At 38.2% G+C, this 21,242-nt stretch overlaps 1 protein-coding gene across 3 annotated transcripts in view; it reads left to right on the top strand.

The window, feature by feature from the left end:
- The window catches only part of LOC133797764 (uncharacterized), a 40,037-nt gene that overhangs the window by 17,041 nt on the left and 1,754 nt on the right, over window positions 1-21,242 (top strand). Inside the window, exons 1-2 of one of the 3 annotated variants that reach the window (XM_062235797.1) lie at window positions 19,918-20,068; window positions 20,781-21,049. In XM_062235797.1, coding sequence (XP_062091781.1) covers window positions 20,789-21,049 — 261 coding nt within the window. In that variant the 5' untranslated portion in view covers window positions 19,918-20,068; window positions 20,781-20,788. Of the gene's footprint in view, window positions 1-19,917; window positions 20,069-20,399; window positions 20,578-20,780; window positions 21,050-21,242 lie in introns of those variants that run through there. The other 2 variants (XM_062235799.1, XM_062235798.1) reach the window with 2 other exon arrangements.

Here is a 21,242-nt window from a genome sequence, read left to right as displayed (position 1 = left end):
GATACAATTTCTTTAAATATTACTTATATATGCTTTACATTTCTTGGCTCGAAATATTTGGCACATTTTATATTGATGAATCAGTTATGTTTATTTAGTCATACAAACATATTGTGGGTTTAGGTTCGAAGCTCAATGCATTCATGCACAGTTTGTTCAAATTATCCGCTTCCGACCTCGTTATTTTTCAAGGTCGGGTATTACTTTAACCATGAACCCGAAAGTACTTATATGGTATGTAATGTGAATGATTTGGTTATATATTTTTTGTTTAGTCACTTTTCCTCATCCTCAGTCTTTTCCCCGAGGTTAAGAGTTCGAAACTATTTTCTTTAAGATATTCCAGCCTCGATCTCGACTTATCTCGAAGTAGGTTTAGGTTCCTACTTATCATCGATTAGTTTTTTGGCTGGTTTGTTCCAAACCTGTTTAGTTTGCACATCTGGTTAATTCCAAACGTTTTCTGTTTTTTGATGATTCGGTTATGTCCGAACTATCTCAGCTCGCGTATTTGTTTCTTTCCAAGTACTTTATATATTTTTGGTAATTCGGTTATGTCCGAACTATCTTAGCTCACGTATTTGGTTACATCCAAATGCTTTATGTTTTTGATAAATCGGTTATATCCGAACTGTCAAGGCTCGCGTATTTGGTTACATCCAAATACTTTATGTTTTTGATAAATCGGTTATATCCGAACTATCTAGGCTCGCGTATTTGGTTCTTTCCAAGTACTTTATATATTTTTGGTAATTCGGTTATGTCCGAACTATCTTAGCTCGCGTATTTGGTTACATCCAAATGCTTTATGTTTTTGATAAATCGGTTATATCTGAACTATCTAGGCTCGCGTATTTGGTTACATCCAAATACTTTATGTTTTTGATAAATCGGTTATATCCGAACTATCTAGGCTCGCGTATTTGGTTACATCCAAATACTTTATATATTTTTTGTATATGTTATTTTATTTTTTAAGCTGATGGTATATGTACCAATGATGCCCCCTTAATATCCTATGAGTGTGACCATAGGTTATTAAATTAAGAGAGATTGCAAAAATGAAAAGAAATAACATATTTGAACGAAATGGAACTTTTATTTGATGACATTCAAAAACAAATAAGCTAACACAAATAGAAACTCATGGTTATAGGCAACACTTTTCCTACACTACTGATAGTAAGGTCTAAGGTGTTCGCCATTCCATGCTCGAGGTACTAGGCTCCCGTCCAATCTCGCAAGTTTGTACACACCAGGTCAGATGACTGACTCTATCTGGTATGGTCCTTCCCAGTTCGGCCCGAGCACTCCAGCTGCCGGATCTCGAGTTGCCAAGAATACGCGTCTTAACACCAGATCCCCCATTCCAAATTTTCGATCTCGAACCCTCTTGTTGAAATATCTGGTAGTTCGTTGCTGGTAGGCAGCATTTCTCAGCTGGTCCTCTTCTCTTTTTTCTTCAATCAAGTCTAAGGTTTCCTCGAGCTGAGTATGGTTTGAACTTTGGTCATAGATCTGAGTTCGGATCGTTGGGATTTCGACTTCTATGGGCAACATTGCCTCGCAGCCGTATGCTAGAGAGAACGGGGTATGTCCTGTTGAGGTTCGAGTCGTGGTCCTGTATCCCCAAAGGACTTGGGGCAATTCTTCGGGCCACCGTCCTTTTGCTTCCTCCAACTTTTTCTTTAGTGAACTTTTGAGAGTTTTGTTCACAGCTTCGACCTGGCCATTCGCTTGAGGGTGAGCCACTGATGAAAAACTCTTTATTATACCGTTCTTTGCACAAAAATTGGTGAATAGGTCGCAATCGAACTGGGTTCCGTTGTCGGATACGATCTTCCTCGGCACTCCGTATCGGCACACGATGCTTTTTACAACGAAATCGAGGATCTTCTTTGAGGTTATAGTGGCCAATGGTTCAGCCTCCGTCCATTTTGTGAAGTAATCCACGGCGACTACAGCATATTTCACTCCGCCTTTGCCAGTCGGGAGAGAGCCTATGAGGTCGATGCCCCATACCGCGAAAGGCCATGGGGATGTCAACATGGTCAGCTCGGATGGTGGGGCTCGGGATATCGTGGCGAATCTCTGGCATTTGTCGCACTTCTTCACATACTCAAAGGAATCTGCTTTAATGGTTGGCCAGAAATATCCCTGGCGTATGATCTTCTTGGACAGGCTGTGACCTCCAGTGTGATCTCCGCAGAACCCTTCATGAATTTCTTCAATGATTTTCTTAGCTTCGGGAGGGGTTATGAATCTGAGTAACGGCATGGAATATCCCCTTCGGTATAGCCTTCCATCCAAAATTGTGTAACGGGGAAGTTGATACATCAACTTTCGAGCTTTGCTCCGATCTTTTGGAAGAACTCCGTTTTCGAGATAATCAACTATGGGGGTCATCCAGGTCGGCTCTGTTTCGATCATACACACATCTTCCTCTTCTGGCTCGTTAATGCTAGGTGCTGATAGGTGTTCTACGGGTACAACATTCAGCTCTTCGTTTTCGGTGGACGTGGCGAGTCGAGCTAAGGCATCTGCATTCGAGTTCTGCTCTCGGGGAACCTGTTCGATTGTAAAGAATTCGAAACACTCTAGCGCGGATTTCGCCTTCTCCAAATAAGCTGCCATTCTCGTGCCGCGAGCCTGATATTCACCCAAGATTTGATTAACCACGAGCTGTGAGTCACTGTAGCAATGTATAGCTTTAGCTTTGAGCTCCTTAGCTATACGAAGTCCCGCGAGTAGCCTCGTATTCGGCCTCATTATTCGATGCTTTGAAGTCAAATCTTTGGGCAGAATGAAATCTGCTTCCCGCGGGGGTAACTAAAATGACCCCTGCCCCCGCTCCATTTTCATTTGACGAGTCGTCGACGTAAAGTTTCCACAGCTCGTGGGCCGTGGTTATTACCTCGTCATCGGCTATACCAGTACATTCCACTATAAAGTCTGCCAACGCCTGTGCCTTAATGGTCATTCTCGGGTGGTAGGTGATCTCGAACTGTCCGAGCTCAACAGCCCATTTAAGAAGTCGACCAGAAGCCTCTGGTTTAGATAGGACTTGTCTAAGTGGCTGATCAGTCAGCACATGGATGGGATGTGCCTGAAAGTAGGGGCGGAGCTTATGGGATGAATGAATTAGACTGAGCGCGAGTTTCTCCATCAGTGGATATCTTGACTCTGCCCCCAGTAATCTTTTACTGATGTAGTAAACGGGTCTTTGCACCCTCTCTTCTTCTCGGACGAGCACCACACTTATCGCGTGTTCGGTAGTTGAAAGGTATAGGTACAGTATTTCCCCCGTTTCAGGTTTTGACAGGATGGATGGTTCTGCAAGGTGTTTTTTGAGCTCCTGAAAGGCCAACTCGCATTCCTCTGTCCATTCAAATTTTTTACCTCCTCTCAGTAAGTTGAAAAATGGAAGACCACGATCCGTAGATTTCGAGATAAATCTGCTTAGGGCTGCCATCCTGCCAGTCAGACTTTGGACATCTTTGTGCTTTCGAGGCGAGGGCATATCAATCAGGGCCTTGATCTTGTCGAGGTTAGCCTCGATTCCACGGGAGTTCACAATAAAGCCCAGAAATTTTCCTGAAGATACCCCAAAAGTGCACTTCTGAGGATTTAGCTTCATGTTATACTTTCTGAGCACGCCGAAGCACTCTTCGAGGTCATCAACATGGTTCTTGTCGAGTTGAGACTTTACAAGCATGTCATCAACATAAACCTCCATGTTGTTCCCTATTTGTTCTGAAAACATCATGTTTACGAGCCACTGATATGTGGCTCCAGCATTCTTGAGCCCGAATGGCATGACATTATAACAATATAGCCCTTTATCTGTGATGAAGCTCGTATGTTCTTGGTCGGGGGCGTGCATGGGAATCTGATTATATCAAGAATAGGCATCCATGAACGACATCAGGTCGTGCCCCGCCGTGGCATCTACGAGCTGGTCAATCCTTGGCAACGGAAAACAATCTTTTGGGCAAGCTTTGTTGAGATCTGAGTAGTCAATACAGGTTCTCCACATCCCATTGGGCTTTGGGACCAACACCGGATTGGCTACCCAGTCAGGGTAAAAGGCATCCCTAATGAAATGGTTTGCCTTTAACCTGTCAACCTCCTCCTTCAGTGCTTTCTTTCTGTTCTCATCCAACTGCCTTTGCTTTTGTTGCTTTGGGGGAAAGCTTTTGTCTATGTTTAATGCGTGGCTTGCTACATTCGGGCTTATCCCCACCATGTCGGAATGCGACCATGCGAAGACATCCTGGTTTTTCTTCAAAAAACAGATTAATTGCTATTTGGCCTCGTCTTGGAGGTGTTTTCCGACCTTCACCTTCTTTGAGGGATCAGCTTCTTCGACCTGAACTTCTTCGAGCTCCTCTAAAGGTTCGAGGTCAATCTTCTCCTCAATCCTAGGATCGATCTCTTCGTCAACCTCTAAGACCGTTCCGTCTTTGTTTTGTATGATAACGAGTGCTTGAGCGTTCGTTTGTTTCTTTCCCCTCAAGGAGATGCTATAGCATTCTCTCCCTGCCAACTGGTCTCCTTTTAATGTCCCGACTCCACTGGGGGTCGAGAACTTAAGGGCTAGATGCCGTACTGATGAAACTACCCCCAGCCCGACCAGGGCGGGCCTCCCGAGCAGTACATTGTAGGCAGATGGTAAGTCTACTACTACGAACTCCATTATCTTGGTCACCGAGACTGGATAGTCTCCCAAGGTTATGGGGAGTTCAATAGATCCCATACAGGCAGTTCCTTCTCCTGAAAAGCCGTACAAAGTAGTTGCACACGCTTTCAGGTCACGAAGGGAGAGTCCTATCTTTTCTAGGGTTGCTTTGTAAAGGATGTTGACCGAGCTCCCATTGTCTATGAGAACTCGGTGAACCCTTTTATTGGCCAACTGAAGAGTAATGACCAGTGGATCATGATGAGGGAATTGAACATGGGAAGCGTCTTCCTCGGTGAAGGTTATAGGTTGTGTTTCAATTCTCTGGCTCTTTGGCACCCTAGGTTCGGGTTCATAAGGAGACCCGTCCCCTGTCTTCAACTCGTTAACATACCTCTTTTGAGCATTTCTACCTCCTCCCGCGAGGTGAGGCCCTCCCGAGATGGTTATTACATCCTCTCCATCAATTGGCGGGGGCCTGTCCTCTTCCCAAGATCGGGAGTTATTGTTTTGTGCGGTCGGAGGCGCGGCTACTCTCTGGCTCGCGACCGCCTGACTAGTACTCTGGTTTTTGACATACTGCCGGAAGTAACCTCTCGAGATCAACCCTTCGATCTCGTCCTTCAGTTGTCGACATTCATCGGTTGTATGTCTGGTGTCTCTGTGGAACCGACAATATTTACTGGAATCCCTCTTGGATTTTTGATTTCTCATCGGGTCAGGGCGCCTAAAGGGGACCTGGTTCTCATTAGCCAGGTATATGTTCTCTCGAGACTCATTGAGCTCGGTGTATACCTTATACATGGAGAAATACCTCTCCCCTTTCTTTTTCTTTCCTCCCTCAGCTTCGGGGTTACTTCCTTCGTTCTTTTTCCTCTTGGAGGGGTTCTCCGAGGCAGGCTTTGATGGTGTTGGGTCCACCGAGGTTGAGGCAGAGTTGATGTTTATCGTTGTAGTTTCGGACTGGGAGGTCGCTTTGAGCGTCGACCTCGCTTCCTCTACATTGACAAACCTCTGCGCTCGTCTGTTAAACTCGGTCATTGACCTCACCGGTTTCCCTTGCATGTCTTCCCAAAGGGCACTTCCCGGTAATACGCCAGCTCGGATAGCCATGAGGTGTCCACTGTCATCCACATCCCGAGCTCGGGCTACTTCCAGATTAAATCTTGTCAAGTAACTCTTCAATGTTTCGCCCGGTTGCTGCCGGACGTTAGTTAAGGTGGATGCTTCTGGTCTGACCCCTACCATTGCTCTGAACTGGTTCTTAAAGTCTTTGGACAACTGCTCCCATGAGGTTATCGAGTGTCTCTTGTACTTTTCAAACCAACTTTTGGCAGGACCTGCCAATGATGTTGGAAACAACATGCACCTGAGCTCGTAACTCACGTTACTGGCTCTCATGATCGTGTTGAACGTGCTCAGGTGATTACACGGGCCGGTCTTTCCTTCAAACGTAGGGACATGAGGAATCTGAAACCCTTGAGGAAATTGAGTGTCAGAAATATGGGGAGCAAACGGCTCGAGCTCCTCATCAGAGTCCTCGTATCGACCATTTCCCCGTTCATTCTTTAAAAGCCTAAAGGCTCTTTCGAGCTGATCAATTCTTTTTTGGACTGGGTCAATAGGAGGTGCTGTCTGGAATTGAATGTCATTGATAGTGATTCCAGGCTCGCGTCTTCACAAGGGATCTCTACGCTTATTCAAGCGATCTCTCAGGTCCGGATTTGTTTGATATCCATTCCCCCGACTCTGATTCAGATGATTTCGCAGGTCGGGACGATTCTTGCGACTTCCAGTATTCTTACGACCTCGGTCGTGCTTACTGACGGACCTGGTCTCTCCGGACTCATCACTGGTGAAACTCATTGCTCGGTTATTTCGCGATGGATTCTTTCCATGTCGCCTCGTCTCCGCAGTGCGAGACCGAGATGTCTGACTTCGCTCAGATGGAGCGCCTCTCCGCTCCTAGAAAGTCTCTTTGTTTCCTTGTCTTTCCCCCGCACGCCCTTGATCCTGATCTCGAACAGGTTGAGCGTTTCTGCATGGGGGCGAAGGATATCTTATGGGTGACGGAGGGAACCGTATAGGCGACGGTGGCTGCCACCCTTGTTGCGGTCTTGAGGGTCCAGAATTTGCCCGAGATGGGTCAGTCTCATTCGGTGCGCTCCCAGGTACCTGAGTCCGAGCCTCTGCAGGGGTTCGGTTATTCTCAGCTCCTACAGGCACTTCTACAGGCGGGTTAGCCGGAGCCCGAGCTCGAGTACTCCTTTGGGGCATAGGTGGAGCGGATGGCTCCGCTGGTGCCAGAGGTTGAGTCGGCCTCCTTGTGGCGGCATCCTTTCATGGACGCCCGCGGGGCCTCCGGGGAGGAACATGTACGTCCCTTGGAGGAGAGACTTGGTTTTCGCGCGGAGGCGGGGGCTGAGCCACCTGCACCTCTGCGGCTATCCTTGTCAACTCCTCATTCCGTTTGTTGGCCTCTGCCAACAGCTGCTTCAGTTGCCGGTTTTCAAGTTCCACAATAGGAACGTACCGCTCAGGATTGTAGTACATATCCTCATCTCTTGGTGGAGGAGGTGGTTCCCGGGAATCAGAGGACCCACTTCTCTCTTCAACATCCGGGTTCTCCATTGGTTGTTTTCCAGGACGTCTTGGGTAATTTTTATCAGGGGTGTTCTGATTGTTTGTGGCCATGATTTTCTCAGGGATGAATGCTTAATGAAAGCACCAAACTGTTGACGCCATTTTTCGTCAAACAGTGAAAGAAGAGCACATAAACGATAACTGATAATGGCCAATTGAAGTAAAACAATATAGACACGATTTTTACGTGGTTCAGCAGTTAAATCTGCCTAGTCCATGAGTCTCTGTTATTAATCTCAAGATTATCTCTGAAAATTCTTTAGGAATGAATTCTCCAGAGTTTTCTCTCAAGGATCAGAATTTCGATCCATTACAATGGTGTTTAACCTCTCTATTTATAGAGAAGGCTGCAGAATACTATCCCACATATTTTGGGTAGTTACTCTTTTTGTGTAAATAAAATAAATGACTTTAAATGCCTATAATCAGATATAAAAGGAAACGTCCCTTGAAGATTAGGAGATGTATAACTGACCAAATAATATCCCACGATTCTAGGGGATTTACAATAATGAATGAGGATTACATCTCGTATTTATAACACTTGTAGATATTCAAGGTGGTTATCACGTATCTCTAAGGCTTTAGCTTCCCAGGTTTCCCGTCATCTATCAAGCTAAAAACATCTTCCGAGGCCACATGGCTTTCGAGATCGTATGTGCGTCAAGCTCAGGACCCCTGATCTGAGATCGTCCCTGAAGATGAGAGCGTCCCCGGAGCTATCTTTCGAGATCATGAATACTTCGAGGTCACCATACTCGAGGTCGTCTATGTCCTGCAGGCTCGACATTCAATCCTGGAGCATGTTTCCAACTTTATGAGTCCACTTATTTGCGAATCCAACTTTCGAGGTCATATTTAACATAGCTCGAAATCTGGGTGTAACATTATTAATTTAGACACCAATTGGTCTTAATTAATAAATCTGCTCTGAAATCTCTTTTCTTCTCTAAATTGCATAACTCTGTGAAACTATCTAAAATTAACCTGGTCAACTTTGATAATTCTAATTGATAATTAAATCAATTAATTGAGAATATCTAGATGATTTTATCCAAGGTACAGTGAGGACCATTGACCTATGAAATCAAGCTCCAATAAGTTATCATAAATTTACTAACTTATTAATTCCTCGTGATTCTACTAAAGACTGAGAATTGCACTCTTGAATTCATAGAACGCTCTATAACCAATATATATACGTTATTAATTATCCATTGTTAGAACCATAATTGTCACTCAATCCTCTATAGACGGTCTACAATGAGATGAGACTAAAAATACTGCTTTACCCCTCATTGTATTTTATCCTTAAAACACTTAGTTCCTTGTAAATGATATTTTAGTAAACTATTATTAATTACTGAAATGAGATCTCTATCATTTAGCACCTTGAACCAAGCTAAAAGGAAACCATCGTTTTACTTCTTCATCAGAAGCTATAGATGTTCATATCTATGATTAACACTCCCACTCAATTATACTACCGAGTTCCCAAGATGTAAGTATGGGCTAGTCCGTAGGGTAAGCTAGTAACAAACAAGTCAAAGAACTCAAATAATACAATCAGTTAGAATACTAACCACTCATAATTGAGATTGAATTGACTTATGGTCAACTATATGATATGACTAGAATTGATAATAACAGTATGTTTACTTATCCTATCTACTGTCAATATCGGTCCAGTCCGATGTAACAAATACATCCGATCTTTTGTACTTTGCTAATGTTCTGGAAAGAACATAACACTGCAGTATGTAAGTAGATCATGTCGTAGATTGGCAAGTCAGTGTAAATCCTATGCACTGACTAATCTTAGGACTAACTTATGTTTGAACATATAATCATATTTATATTTCACTGTGATTACGTCACTATAAATATGATTAGCTATATGCTTGGGATTTAATAGAAGTTTATATTAAACAAATAATCATGCAAAATAAAATATGTGAGAAAAATGATTGACAAAGTCAAGAAAATGATTTCTATTCTTTTATTGATAATAAAATGAGATTACAACGAAATTGAGTTTTAATTAGGGCATAAAACCCCAACAGACGCTACAATGCGAACCCAGAATTCTGGGTTCCATTTTCTGCAGTTCCTCTTATCTAAGCTCGACAACCTTCGACCTAAGACCCCCAAGGGTCACCAAACCCAGCTCCTGACTCAATCCTAACAACACCTTGACCCCCAAGATGGCTATCCAAGTGCCCATGAGCTCACAAAGAACCTCAAAGCTCTCAGAAAACCAGAAATGCCAAGAATCCCACTTTGAGTTCTAAAACTCATTCTCTAACCAAAACGAGAAATCGAGAGCTCCAATTCATGATTCAGACAACCACAAGCCTTTAAATTAGTTTATAAACCAATTCTTAACTTCAAATCAATCTTTAAACAACACCAAAAGCACCAAAAATAAAAACTAAGATTCAAAACCCACCACAACCAAAGAACACCAAGAACATGATAAACACTTCAGCAAACCCTTACCTTAGCTGCAGAATTTCGAACCCCTAGCTCTCCTTGGTCTCTCAATAGCCTTTAAACCCAGCAAAAGAACTCCAATTACACAAGATTTCTCCCTAAAGTTTCCTAGCTTAGCTTTCTCAAAGTTCTTCAAAGTAGGACCAAGAGAGGAGAAACAAAGAGATGGAGAGAGACAAAATTACGTAGAATGAGCCAAAGTGATATGCTCTGGCCACTTAACTCGGTCCAAGGGTCAAAATGACCAATTTACCATCATCCAAGCCAATGCCTCTTTTACCAAACCAAGGGCATTTTGGTATTTTCCAAAGATTCCCACCAATCTCAAATATCACTCTAATTTCCCAATCAAATCCATTACACTCAAATACTCAAGTAATTTTCCATTACCCGATAAATCCCGGTAATGTACTAAATTACCAAAATACCCCTAGGCTCACCCTCAGCCGGGTATTTTGCCCCGTTGTGACTAAACCGCTACTTGCTTACTAAGATCGTATCTTGCCGACTAACTCAAATATATCCACATATACTTACAGATATGCTCTCAACGGGTCAAAATTTACAAAAATGTCATTCTAATAAGAAACGAGCCCACATGCATGCATAATACACCTAAACATGTAAACATAGTCATATTATAATATAACTCACATAATTCATATAATCATGCATATAATCACATAATAATTCAATTATTATCCTCCTAACATTTAATCAAGGCACTAGACCTTATTAGGGAAACTGAGACGTTACAAAAATACCCTCAAGTTTTTTAATTAATGAATTTATTAATAATTAAAAATATATTTTAAAATAGAAAATAAATTAAATTAATTTCAAAATAAAAAATATTTAAAAATTAAATTACTTAATTAAATATTTTAATTTCCGAAAATAAATTGATATAAAATTTTAAAAATAACAAAAATATATTTTGATTGATTATATAAGCCAAATTAAAACTTAAATTTAATTTATAAACTTAAAACATTAACCAAATTAATCTCAAATATCCTAATTTAAAAAAAATAATAGGTTTTTGTTCTTGAGTTCATCCATGATGAATCCAGATTTAAAAATGAAAATTTTTCATCAATAGATCCAAAATCCCTAACAAAAATTCATCCATACCCGGTTTCATGCACAAATTTAAACCTAAACAAAAACTCATCAAAAATGAACAAAACCCATAAAAAATGGGCACAAAACACAAAATATGAAGATGATAATAAAAAAATGGAAGAAAAAAAAGCCCATCCACCGAGCCCTTGTACCTCACCCAAATCCAACCACCTGTTGTCCTTTGTTTTCCCTCTCCAGTGTTGGTCGCACCCTTGCAGATTTGAGAAAGCCCACAACTTTGATCCAGTGGCGCCCTGCAGATCCAAGCAAGCCAACGTCTTTGATCCAACGGATTGAACAATCTGGTGGTGCCCCTCCAGATCAAAGGAAGCCCGGGTCACATGTCGCTCGTCGCCACCTGCAAATCCAAGCAAGTTAGTGGCACCCCTGCAGATTCGAGCAAGCCCATGTCACCCGTTGTTTGTCGCCCATCACCCATAGGTCTGGCCAAATCGGAAGAAGAAGAAGAAGAAGAGAAGGCAAATGAGGAATGGTGAGGTTCATATTTATGGTTAGGGTTTTTAAGAAGAAGAAGAAAAAAAAGAGGAAATGACAAACATGTGTTCATAGTTTTTTATTAATATGTTAGATTTTGATTTATATTAATTAATTTAATTATTTTTATTAAATATTAATTTTTTTTTTTCAAGTTAGAGTTTGATTTAGTTTTATATGATTTTTTTAGGGCAAATACCATTTTGGACCCTGTATTTTGCAAAAGTTACCGATCAGACCATCTATTTTGTTAAATGATAATTTGGACCCTACGTTTTGCAAAATTGAACAAAATGATACACTGAGCCAACGTCTTTGATCCAACGGATTGAACAATCTGGTGGTGCCCCTCCAGATCAAAGGAAGCCCGGGTCACATGTCGCTCGTCGCCACCTGCAAATCCAAGCAAGTTAGTGGCACCCCTGCAGATTCGAGCAAGCCCATGTCACCCGTTGTTTGTCGCCCATCACCCATAGGTCTGGCCAAATCGGAAGAAGAAGAAGAAGAAGAGAAGGCAAATGAGGAATGGTGAGGTTCATATTTATGGTTAGGGTTTTTAAGAAGAAGAAGAAAAAAAAGAGGAAATGACAAACATGTGTTCATAGTTTTTTATTAATATGTTAGATTTTGATTTATATTAATTAATTTAATTATTTTTATTAAATATTAATTTTTTTTTTTCAAGTTAGAGTTTGATTTAGTTTTATATGATTTTTTTAGGGCAAATACCATTTTGGACCCTGTATTTTGCAAAAGTTACCGATCAGACCATCTGTTTTGTTAAATGATAATTTGGACCCTACGTTTTGCAAAATTGAACAAAATGATACACTGAGCCCGATTTTAGTCAAATAATTTTTCAATATGACCAAAATACCCCCCAATTTTATATATAAAAATTTAATATTAATTACATTTAAATAATTTTAAAAATAAATAATTGAACTAATAGTACAAAAATATAATATTTTAATTTGAAAAAAATAAAAATTTAAACAAAACAAAATTAAAATCTTAAATAAAACTAAAATGAATTAAAATTAAAAACAAAAACTGAATTTTTTTAAAACCCTTTTCTCTACTACTTCTTCTTCTTCTTCTTTTGTTTGAACTAGGTTGTTTGGGTGTTGGACAGAGTTGGGACAAAGACTGAGGTGACCAAAGGCGCCAGAACTAACGGGACTAGGACGTAGGTTAAGCGACTGGGGGTGATGGACCTGATGCAGATAAGGTGGAGGATAGAGCAACTGCAGGGGCCTATCTAAGTGAAGGAGCAGTTGTGGTGGAGGTTGGGGCGACTTGCGGGTGGGGGCGATCTAAGTGAAGGAGAGGCTTGAGCGGAGGTTGGGGCGATTGGGGGGGCTAGTTGGGGCGACTTGGGGGGTCGATCTGGCGACTTAGCTCTGGGTTGCGGATGGGGGTGCTCGACGGCAGCTCCATGTTGCAGATGGAAGCGTTCGATCTTAGATTTGTGGTCAAGGATGGAGGAATTGCGTATTGGATTAGCTTATACAGGATCTTTATTTATTTTCATGTATATCTAATATTAAACAAATTAATACGAGATAGCCTAAAACATGTTTCTAAAATTGAATTCAAAGAGAAACACATAATAGAATACTTACAGTATACGCAGCGGAATTAAGAGTCATTCTTTCAGTTTCTCTAATTCTTGTATCCTCTCTGTCGCAGAGTATTATCAAGAAACTGAACCGATCTTCTATTTTCTTCACAATCTTCCAATGTATCCTTAGAACCACCTAGACTAGTGTGGGCAATTCTCAACGCATGAGATAGATATAGAGAGAAGAAGAGAAAATAACAAAGAGGCTTAGAAAAGGACTTGTGTTTAGAGAGAATCTAAAACTATCAGAAAATCTGACTTGTGACTTATCAAACTTATGTTTTGACTTCTCTCTAAGCACTCCACTCCTTTTATAGACTCAATTAGACTATTTAATTTAATTAAAAAATCAATAAAATAACAGCCATTTTGAAACCCTAGGTCGAAATTATCATGAGCTATAGGCCCGTGAAATTTCCTATTTGATTATAAGCACATTGGACTTAAAATCAAGGCCTGTATTATTTTCTATTGATTTAATTAATTAAAAAATTATTTAAATCCTTTATCAAATTAATTATTTATAATTTAAACCTTGATTTAAATTTATTTATTAATTTAGATACCAATTTATCTTAATTAATAAATCTGCCATAATTTCTCTTTTCTTCTCAAAATTACACAACTCTGTGAAACTATCCAAAATTGACCGGGTCAACTTTGATAATTCTAATTGATGATTAAATCAATTAATTGAGACTATCTAGATGATTTTATCCAAGGTACAATAGGGACCATGGGCCTATGAAATCAAGCTCCAATAAGTTATCATAAATCTAACAAATAAATTTACTAACTTATTAATTCCTCATGACTCAACTATAGACTCGAAATTGCACTCTTGAATTCATAGAACGCTCTATAACAAATATAGATACGCTATTAATTATCCATTGTTACAACCATAATTGTCACTCAATCCTCTATAGACGGTCTACAATGAGATAGGACTAAAATACCGTTTTACCCCTCATTGTATTTTATCCTTAAAACACTTAGTTCCTTGTAAATGATATTTCAGTAAACTAATTTAATTACTGAAATGAGATCTCTATCATTTAACACCTTGAACCAAACTAAAAGGAAACCATCGTTTCACTTCTTCATTAGAAGTTATAGATGTTCATATCTATGATTAACACTCCCACTCAATTATACTACCGAGTTCCCAAGATGTAAGTATGGGCTAATCCGTAGGGTAAGCTGGTAACATACAAGTCAAAGAACTCAAATAATACAATCAGTTAGTGTAATGACCCACTAATCTAGACTATTTGGACCATTAACGAAACTATACATAAAACTTACATTTTTACGAAAATACCATAACTTTATTGAGTTACTTACAAATAAATAGAGTACTTAAGAAGGATTTGGGATCCCATTGTTTTTAAAACAAAAGATGATTTAAAAATAAAAGACATTACATATTTGGTGCGGAAAATACACATAAAATCATAAAAACATAAAATGAGACTACATCCTCGAATCGAATAACGCTCGGCCCCTTGACTCCATTCACCATCGATACACATCCTCCAAGCGTCACGAATCTTTCCACCTCTAAAGCTTATTTCCTGCACATAAACAGAAAGGAATGAGCCTAATGCCCAGCAAGAAAAAATCTAACACGCAGTCATAAACATAAACATAATTTCATAATAACGTAAAGACATATCATAACACATAATTCACTTATTATAATGGCCATTATTACTTGGGGTCCCATAGACTAAACAAGCTTATGCCCATGAGATTAGTGGGGTCCTACCAGCTAAATAGGCATATGCCCACAATCTTTTTGGGGTCTTGTTAGTCAAATAGGGCATAAGCCCAAGCCTACAACAAACACATGCATAACATATTCATATCATATCATAACATAACACATAAGATAACATAAACATAAACATATAGATTCTAGCCTATTTTCCTTACCAAAGTTACCGGGATATGTGGACTGAGTTGGGACTTTTTGGAACACTCCTAAAACCATAATGAACAAGAGTGAGTCTAAAGAAGAAAGGAGATGAAATGAAAGGGATGGAAAAACTAAACCATAAAAAAAATATGCTTACCACAACTTATGTGCTTAAGAACTTGGATTCCCTAACCAAAATAAGAATGAGGTTAGGAAACTGAGTAGAAGACTAAGAGAAGGGAAACATAACATAAATCAAATGAACTAGAGTTTCGGGTTTACCTCAACGACTTGCAAGATCAATCTAACCACAACCGAAATACTAACGAATCTCACTTCCCAAAGTGTTTGATAAGCTTATGATGTTTAAGCTTATGATTTTTCCCAAACCAGGTGTTTACACTCTCACACTTACTTAGCACTAGCAGCTTCTGAACTTAGAGTAAAAGGTGAATAATGGCTGGGTACTAGGTCCTATTTATAGAGTTTGGGAATGAAAATATCTTGATTTTACTTGAATAAAAATAATGGCTTTTTAGGTGAAAATTATTTAAATAATCGTTCAGCAGAGGCTGAAGACTCGTTCAAAAGATGCTGGACTGTTGAAGGAGTTTGAATGGCTGAAAGGAAATGAATTCAAAAACATTTGAAAACATACTGGAGGAGGCGATATATCGCCCCCTGTAGGCGATATATCGCCTGGGCCAGTATGCCCGAGGCGACCGTGCATCGTTTCGTGTTTTCCGTATTTACGTGCTGCGATATATCGCCCCCTATAGCTGCGATATATCGGCACATGCTGAATAATTAAACACGAAATTACACATTTTTAGCTAAGTTTGAATGGAGTAAACAGCCTTGACTAAGCCCTCAACGTATTCAAAGCTGCTGACTGACCCTATAACATTCAAAATTTACCCTTATTTAATTTAATCCTCCAAAATACTTAATCCTTAATTACCATTCATAACATGTGCTTAAAATCCTATTGGTTGATGTCTAAACCTTATAATATAATAAATATAATCCTTAATATCAGTCACATAATCAAACCTTAGGTTATACTTAATATTCTTAAACTATAGGTTAAACTTAGAAAATCTATAAGTACTACTATGAGTGTCCAAATAATTCCCGGTCTGAACCAAAAATCCATAGTAACAAAGATAACACTAAACATACTATAATACTACTAAACAATTAGCTAAGTAAAGTTCTTGGACTCTACAGTTAGAATACTAACCGCTCAGAATTGAGATTGAATTGACCTATGGTCAACTATATGATATGACTAGAATAGATAATAATGGTATGTTTACTTATCTTATCAACTGTCAATATCTGTCCAGTCCGATATAACAAATACATCCGATCTTATCTACTTTGCTAATGTTCTGGAAAGAACATAACACTGTTGTTGACTGTGTTTTTAGCCAACAACGTGAGAACGTCAAATACGACAAGCCTTCAAGAGATTTTATACGACACAGACAGTATAATAAAGAAAATAAAGAACACACAAGATTTTTATAGTGGTTCAGTCCCGATTGTCGGTAATAGCCTAATCCACTTAGAGTTGTGATTTATAGATCCGTACTCAAGATCAGATGGACTGAGCCAATTGAGTTTCTTCAGTACAGATTGCAAAAATACAAGAATTCTCTCTTATTTCAGCACTTTCTCTCTCTAGAATACTCAGACCCAATTTTCTCTCTCTAGAAAGAAGAAGCAGAAAAAGCCCATCTTTCATCCCATAAGCCCCCTATTTATAGACTTAGGGTCATACATACGGTATCCCTTAGAACCGGGATATTTTATTATATTTATTACATTTAAATTACAAAGAAACATTCGAAATTCAAAATGTAACAAACCCCCCATTCGTGGGAAGAATGAGAGATTCCCGCATATCTTGTTGAAGTTGTTTCTGGGAATCTTGACTTAGTCTCCTCTAGCTAGTTGATCCACCTCCTACTGACCACTCATGCAAGTGTTGGTTGGACGTGCATGGTGGTAGGACATGTTTTTGTGGGTCGAACGTGCATGGTGGTAGGACATGCACTTCTCTCCTCTAACATGGCACTCTCCTCTAGCATGCCATGTTTCTCCTTGAATCAATCTCCTTGGCTTCTCACCTCGGATAGGTCCGAGGCAACCTCCTTGGCATCTCACCCCGGATAGGTCCGAGGCAACCTCCTTGAAGCTTCTCACCTCGGATAAGTCCGAGGTATCTCTCCCTTGGCCTCTTCAACCATGTCCGATCGGACATGGTGCAGGCTATCCTTGTAAAAAACCTAAGTCCCAATTCTTGGTGCATGGAACTCCTTTTCCTTAGCTACTTACTTTGGACATGTTCGAGCCAACATTTAGGAAACCTTGAGAGGTTTACCTCGGACACACTCGAGCCAAATATTCAAGAGGCTCCTCATGCTAAGGTCCTTGGACTTGGGTTTGAAACAAACACTTGGGCTCTTCAAATTGGGGTCGGAGCCAAGCACTCCTTAGACAAAATAGTCTCCTTGGGCGTATCTGACTTGACAATGCATCTCTCAAGCAGTCCAACTTCTCAACTGATGCATTGGGCTACTGCTAAGCCAGATCACCCAACTACTCATGCCACGTGTTAATTTTATTGCCACATTATTGATCTCCAATTTTTAGGTATAACAACTGTAATGTGTAAGTAGATCATATCGTAGATTGGCAAGTCAGTGTAAATCCTATGCACTGACTAATCTTAGGACTAACTTATTATGAACATATAATCATATTTATATTCCACTATGATTACGTCACTATAAATAAGATTAGCTATATGCTCGAGATTTAATAGAAGTTTATATTAAACAAATAATCATGAAAATAAAACATGTGAGCAAAGTGATTGACCAAGTCAAAAAATGATTTCTATTCTTTTATTGATAATAAAATGAGATTACAAAGAATTTGGGTTTTAATTAGGGCATAAAACTCCAACATTGCGAACATAGCTTTCGTGACAGATAAGCTTTGAGGAAATGCAAGGCTGGCGATGAAGGCAACAGAGATAGGCTATGGGTTTGGGTTCTCAATGTATCTGGATTTGGCTTCGCGTTCTTGTGTTATTGAGTTTGTTCTTGAGTTTAGATTAAAAAACCTAGGTTGCAATGTTCTGAGTTTGTTATGGGTTGCAGGTTACATTCTTCTACCCAACAAGTTTTGAATTATTGATTTGTTTAATATGGGTTGCAAGTTACTGGATTTGTTGGTTATGATTTCATAGATATATTCATGTTGTGATTTTGATTTTTGTTGATGTTATGAGTTTTTGGGTTCTGTATTTTGTGTTCATGAACTTTAGATTTGTTATTTCTAATTTGAGATTTTTATGTTTTATGATTATAGATGAACAAGTTTTGGAAAAATTTGGGGATGAACTTAGAGGGAAGTGAAAGAAATTTAAAATTTGTATTTATTTTTGGTTTAAGTTTTTTTTTAATTAAGATTGAAGATTAATTTTCGTTGGATCAATGTTTAAAATTAATTATGTTTATTTAAACATAATTTAATTTAATTTTTATTTTTAAATATATTTTCTTATTTAATTAATTCATTAATTAATAAAAGTGGGGGGTATTTTGGTCATATTGAAAAATTATTTGACCAAATTCGGGCTGAGGGTATCATTTTCTTCAATTTTGCAAAACACATGATCCAAATTGTCATTTAACAAAACAAAGAGTATGATCAGTAACTTTTACAAAACACAATGTCCAAATTGGGGGAGTTTGAGAAAGAGGAAGGAGTTTAATGAGAGGGGTACTATAGTAATTTTATTAAAACTAACATATATTTGAGATATCTATTAATTTTATCATATTATTAAAATGTGTGTGACTATTGGCACACACTTTTTTTCTCCCCTCACCCTTTTGATAATTAATGGGTAATTAATTAGTCATTTACAAACATAATCATGTGTAAATTGACATAAATATCCTCAAAAAATTATAATTATAAACCATAATTCTTAACATACACCATCTCAACATATTATGTATAAATATTCAAAAAATGTTAGATTATCAATTTAAAAATCATTACTCTTAAAAAAGGTAATGAATGAACAAAATATAGATATGAATATGGTAGTGGACATGGATATGGAGATGCTAAAATAATTATTTCTAATGAGGTTTTTATTTTTGTTTTTTTGATTTTTTTTTTGTATTTTATTGTTTGTATCATATGTATGAACTATTTATTGTATTTCATTCTTAAAACTGTATATGATAATAACACGTCACTCAAGATTGACATCATTAAAAGATTAAATAAAAACATAAAAGGAGAAGAAAGACCATTAGGCTATGAAAATAAGAGGTAAAAGATGAAATATTGATCATAATATGAAGTTATTGATCATTATGAGTATTTTATATTAGTGTAAGTGATTTAAGTTTTAGTTTTGTATATGAGATAATTATTTTAATAATATAAATGCATAGTGGGGAAGAAGGTTTTATAGATAATATTGTACTTATTAAAAATTTAGGAGGGGTGAGAAAAGAAATTATTTTATTTTTACATTTTAAAATAAGTTTAATTAGAAAAGGTGTGAGAGTAGAAAAAAAATGTGGGTAAATAGTTACACTATTAAAATAAAATATGATATACTAGTAAGCAATGAAATTTCCCTAAATAAAAGAGTCTGAAAAATAATAGAGCAAAAAACTGTTTAATGCTTACTTAAGAGTGGAAGGTTATCAGAAGTTTTTTCTCATCTTTAAAATAATAAATATTACATTAGCTGGCAAAATATAGGTGGATGGAGTAAGGGTAAGACAGTAAGACAGAGATAATAGCACAATTAAATAAACGTAATTATTCAGAAAAACAAAAAACTTTTTAGGTATATTATGACTCGTCCTGTCCTGTGATTACCTCACTGGTCTCTTATTATTTTATTTTATTTTGCTGGAAATAGTTTAACTACAAATAGGTGATGGAGAAAGAGTTGAATTGAGCTACTACTACTAGTACTGCTGTGCTGAGCTACTTCTCCCAACTACTTCGCCAGAACTCTCAAGCTCCTTCAAACTTTTATCTGGTTCACTCTCTCTCTCTTCATTTCTTTCTATATTTGCTCAGTATACACTCACACACAATATATATTTATATATATAATATATATTTATAGTGTTTGTTACACATCATATATGCACATCTCATGTAACTTTCTTACTCTTGATTTTGTATGGCATGGCTCTGATCTTCTCATTACTCATCAAATTTTGACGACTGTTTATTGTCTGAGACTGAGTTTCAGTTTTTTCTTAATGAGCTGGTTTTAGTACCACATTCTTAAGTCCTTGCCAATAACCCACTTCAGGTTCAGTGAATATAAAAGTTCATAACTTGAGTTTAATTATCTTAACAACCAAATATAAAGACTCAACCAGTGATTCATCTTGTTGTTAATTAGCCACTTTGTCAACATGTTATATCATATATATAAAGCATGGCCAAGTACCAAAACTACATTCCATTCTAAATAAGATCAAACTTTTCTTTGAAGAATCTCTACCAAAAAGCACGAAATTTGATTTTGAAACCTGGGTATGTCTTGTTCCTTTTTTTCGAGCATTGGCTTCAGTCTGCAAATCTCAACTCTCTATTGTCAGTCAAACTTGCTTCTTTTTTTACCTTTTGTTTTTGGAACAAAATGAACTCATCAAGATGTTCGTAAAAAAGTCTATGTTCTTTTCTATCACTAAGATTTCATTTTTTCATTAATCATTTCCATTTCTATTTTGTTTCAGGATCAAGAATGATCAAGAGAATTTCTCTAGTTTTGGTGCTTATTTTGGTGTCATGGGCATTCCAGGCTACACGGCCCCCACCACCTAAAATATGTGGCTCCCCTGGAGGACCACCTATCACTGCTCCTAGAATAAAGCTTAGAGATGGAAGGTTTTTGGCCTACAAAGAGTATGGTGTTGCAAAAGAATCTGCCAAACATAAGATCGTCTATGTTCATGGCTTTGGATCCTGCAGACATGATGTGATGGTTGCAACAGCCCTCTCTCCGGTACTTAATTCTGTCTCTCTTATGATGTATATGTGTATATATCTATGTATGTAAATGTGTATGACTTGAATGTTACCCTTTAAGCAACATGGTTTTCATAAGAACTTGCTCACGAACATGGGGTTTATGTATTGAACTTTGATTCCCCAGGTTTTTGTATATGCTTATGTACATGCATATGTATGGAGGAATG

Source organism: Humulus lupulus, chromosome 8 (assembly GCF_963169125.1).
Source record: "Humulus lupulus chromosome 8, drHumLupu1.1, whole genome shotgun sequence".
Classification (NCBI taxonomy): Eukaryota; Viridiplantae; Streptophyta; class Magnoliopsida; order Rosales; family Cannabaceae; genus Humulus; species Humulus lupulus.
The sequence above is the reverse complement of the archived record's forward strand: the minus strand, read 5'-3'. Positions and strand labels throughout refer to the sequence as shown.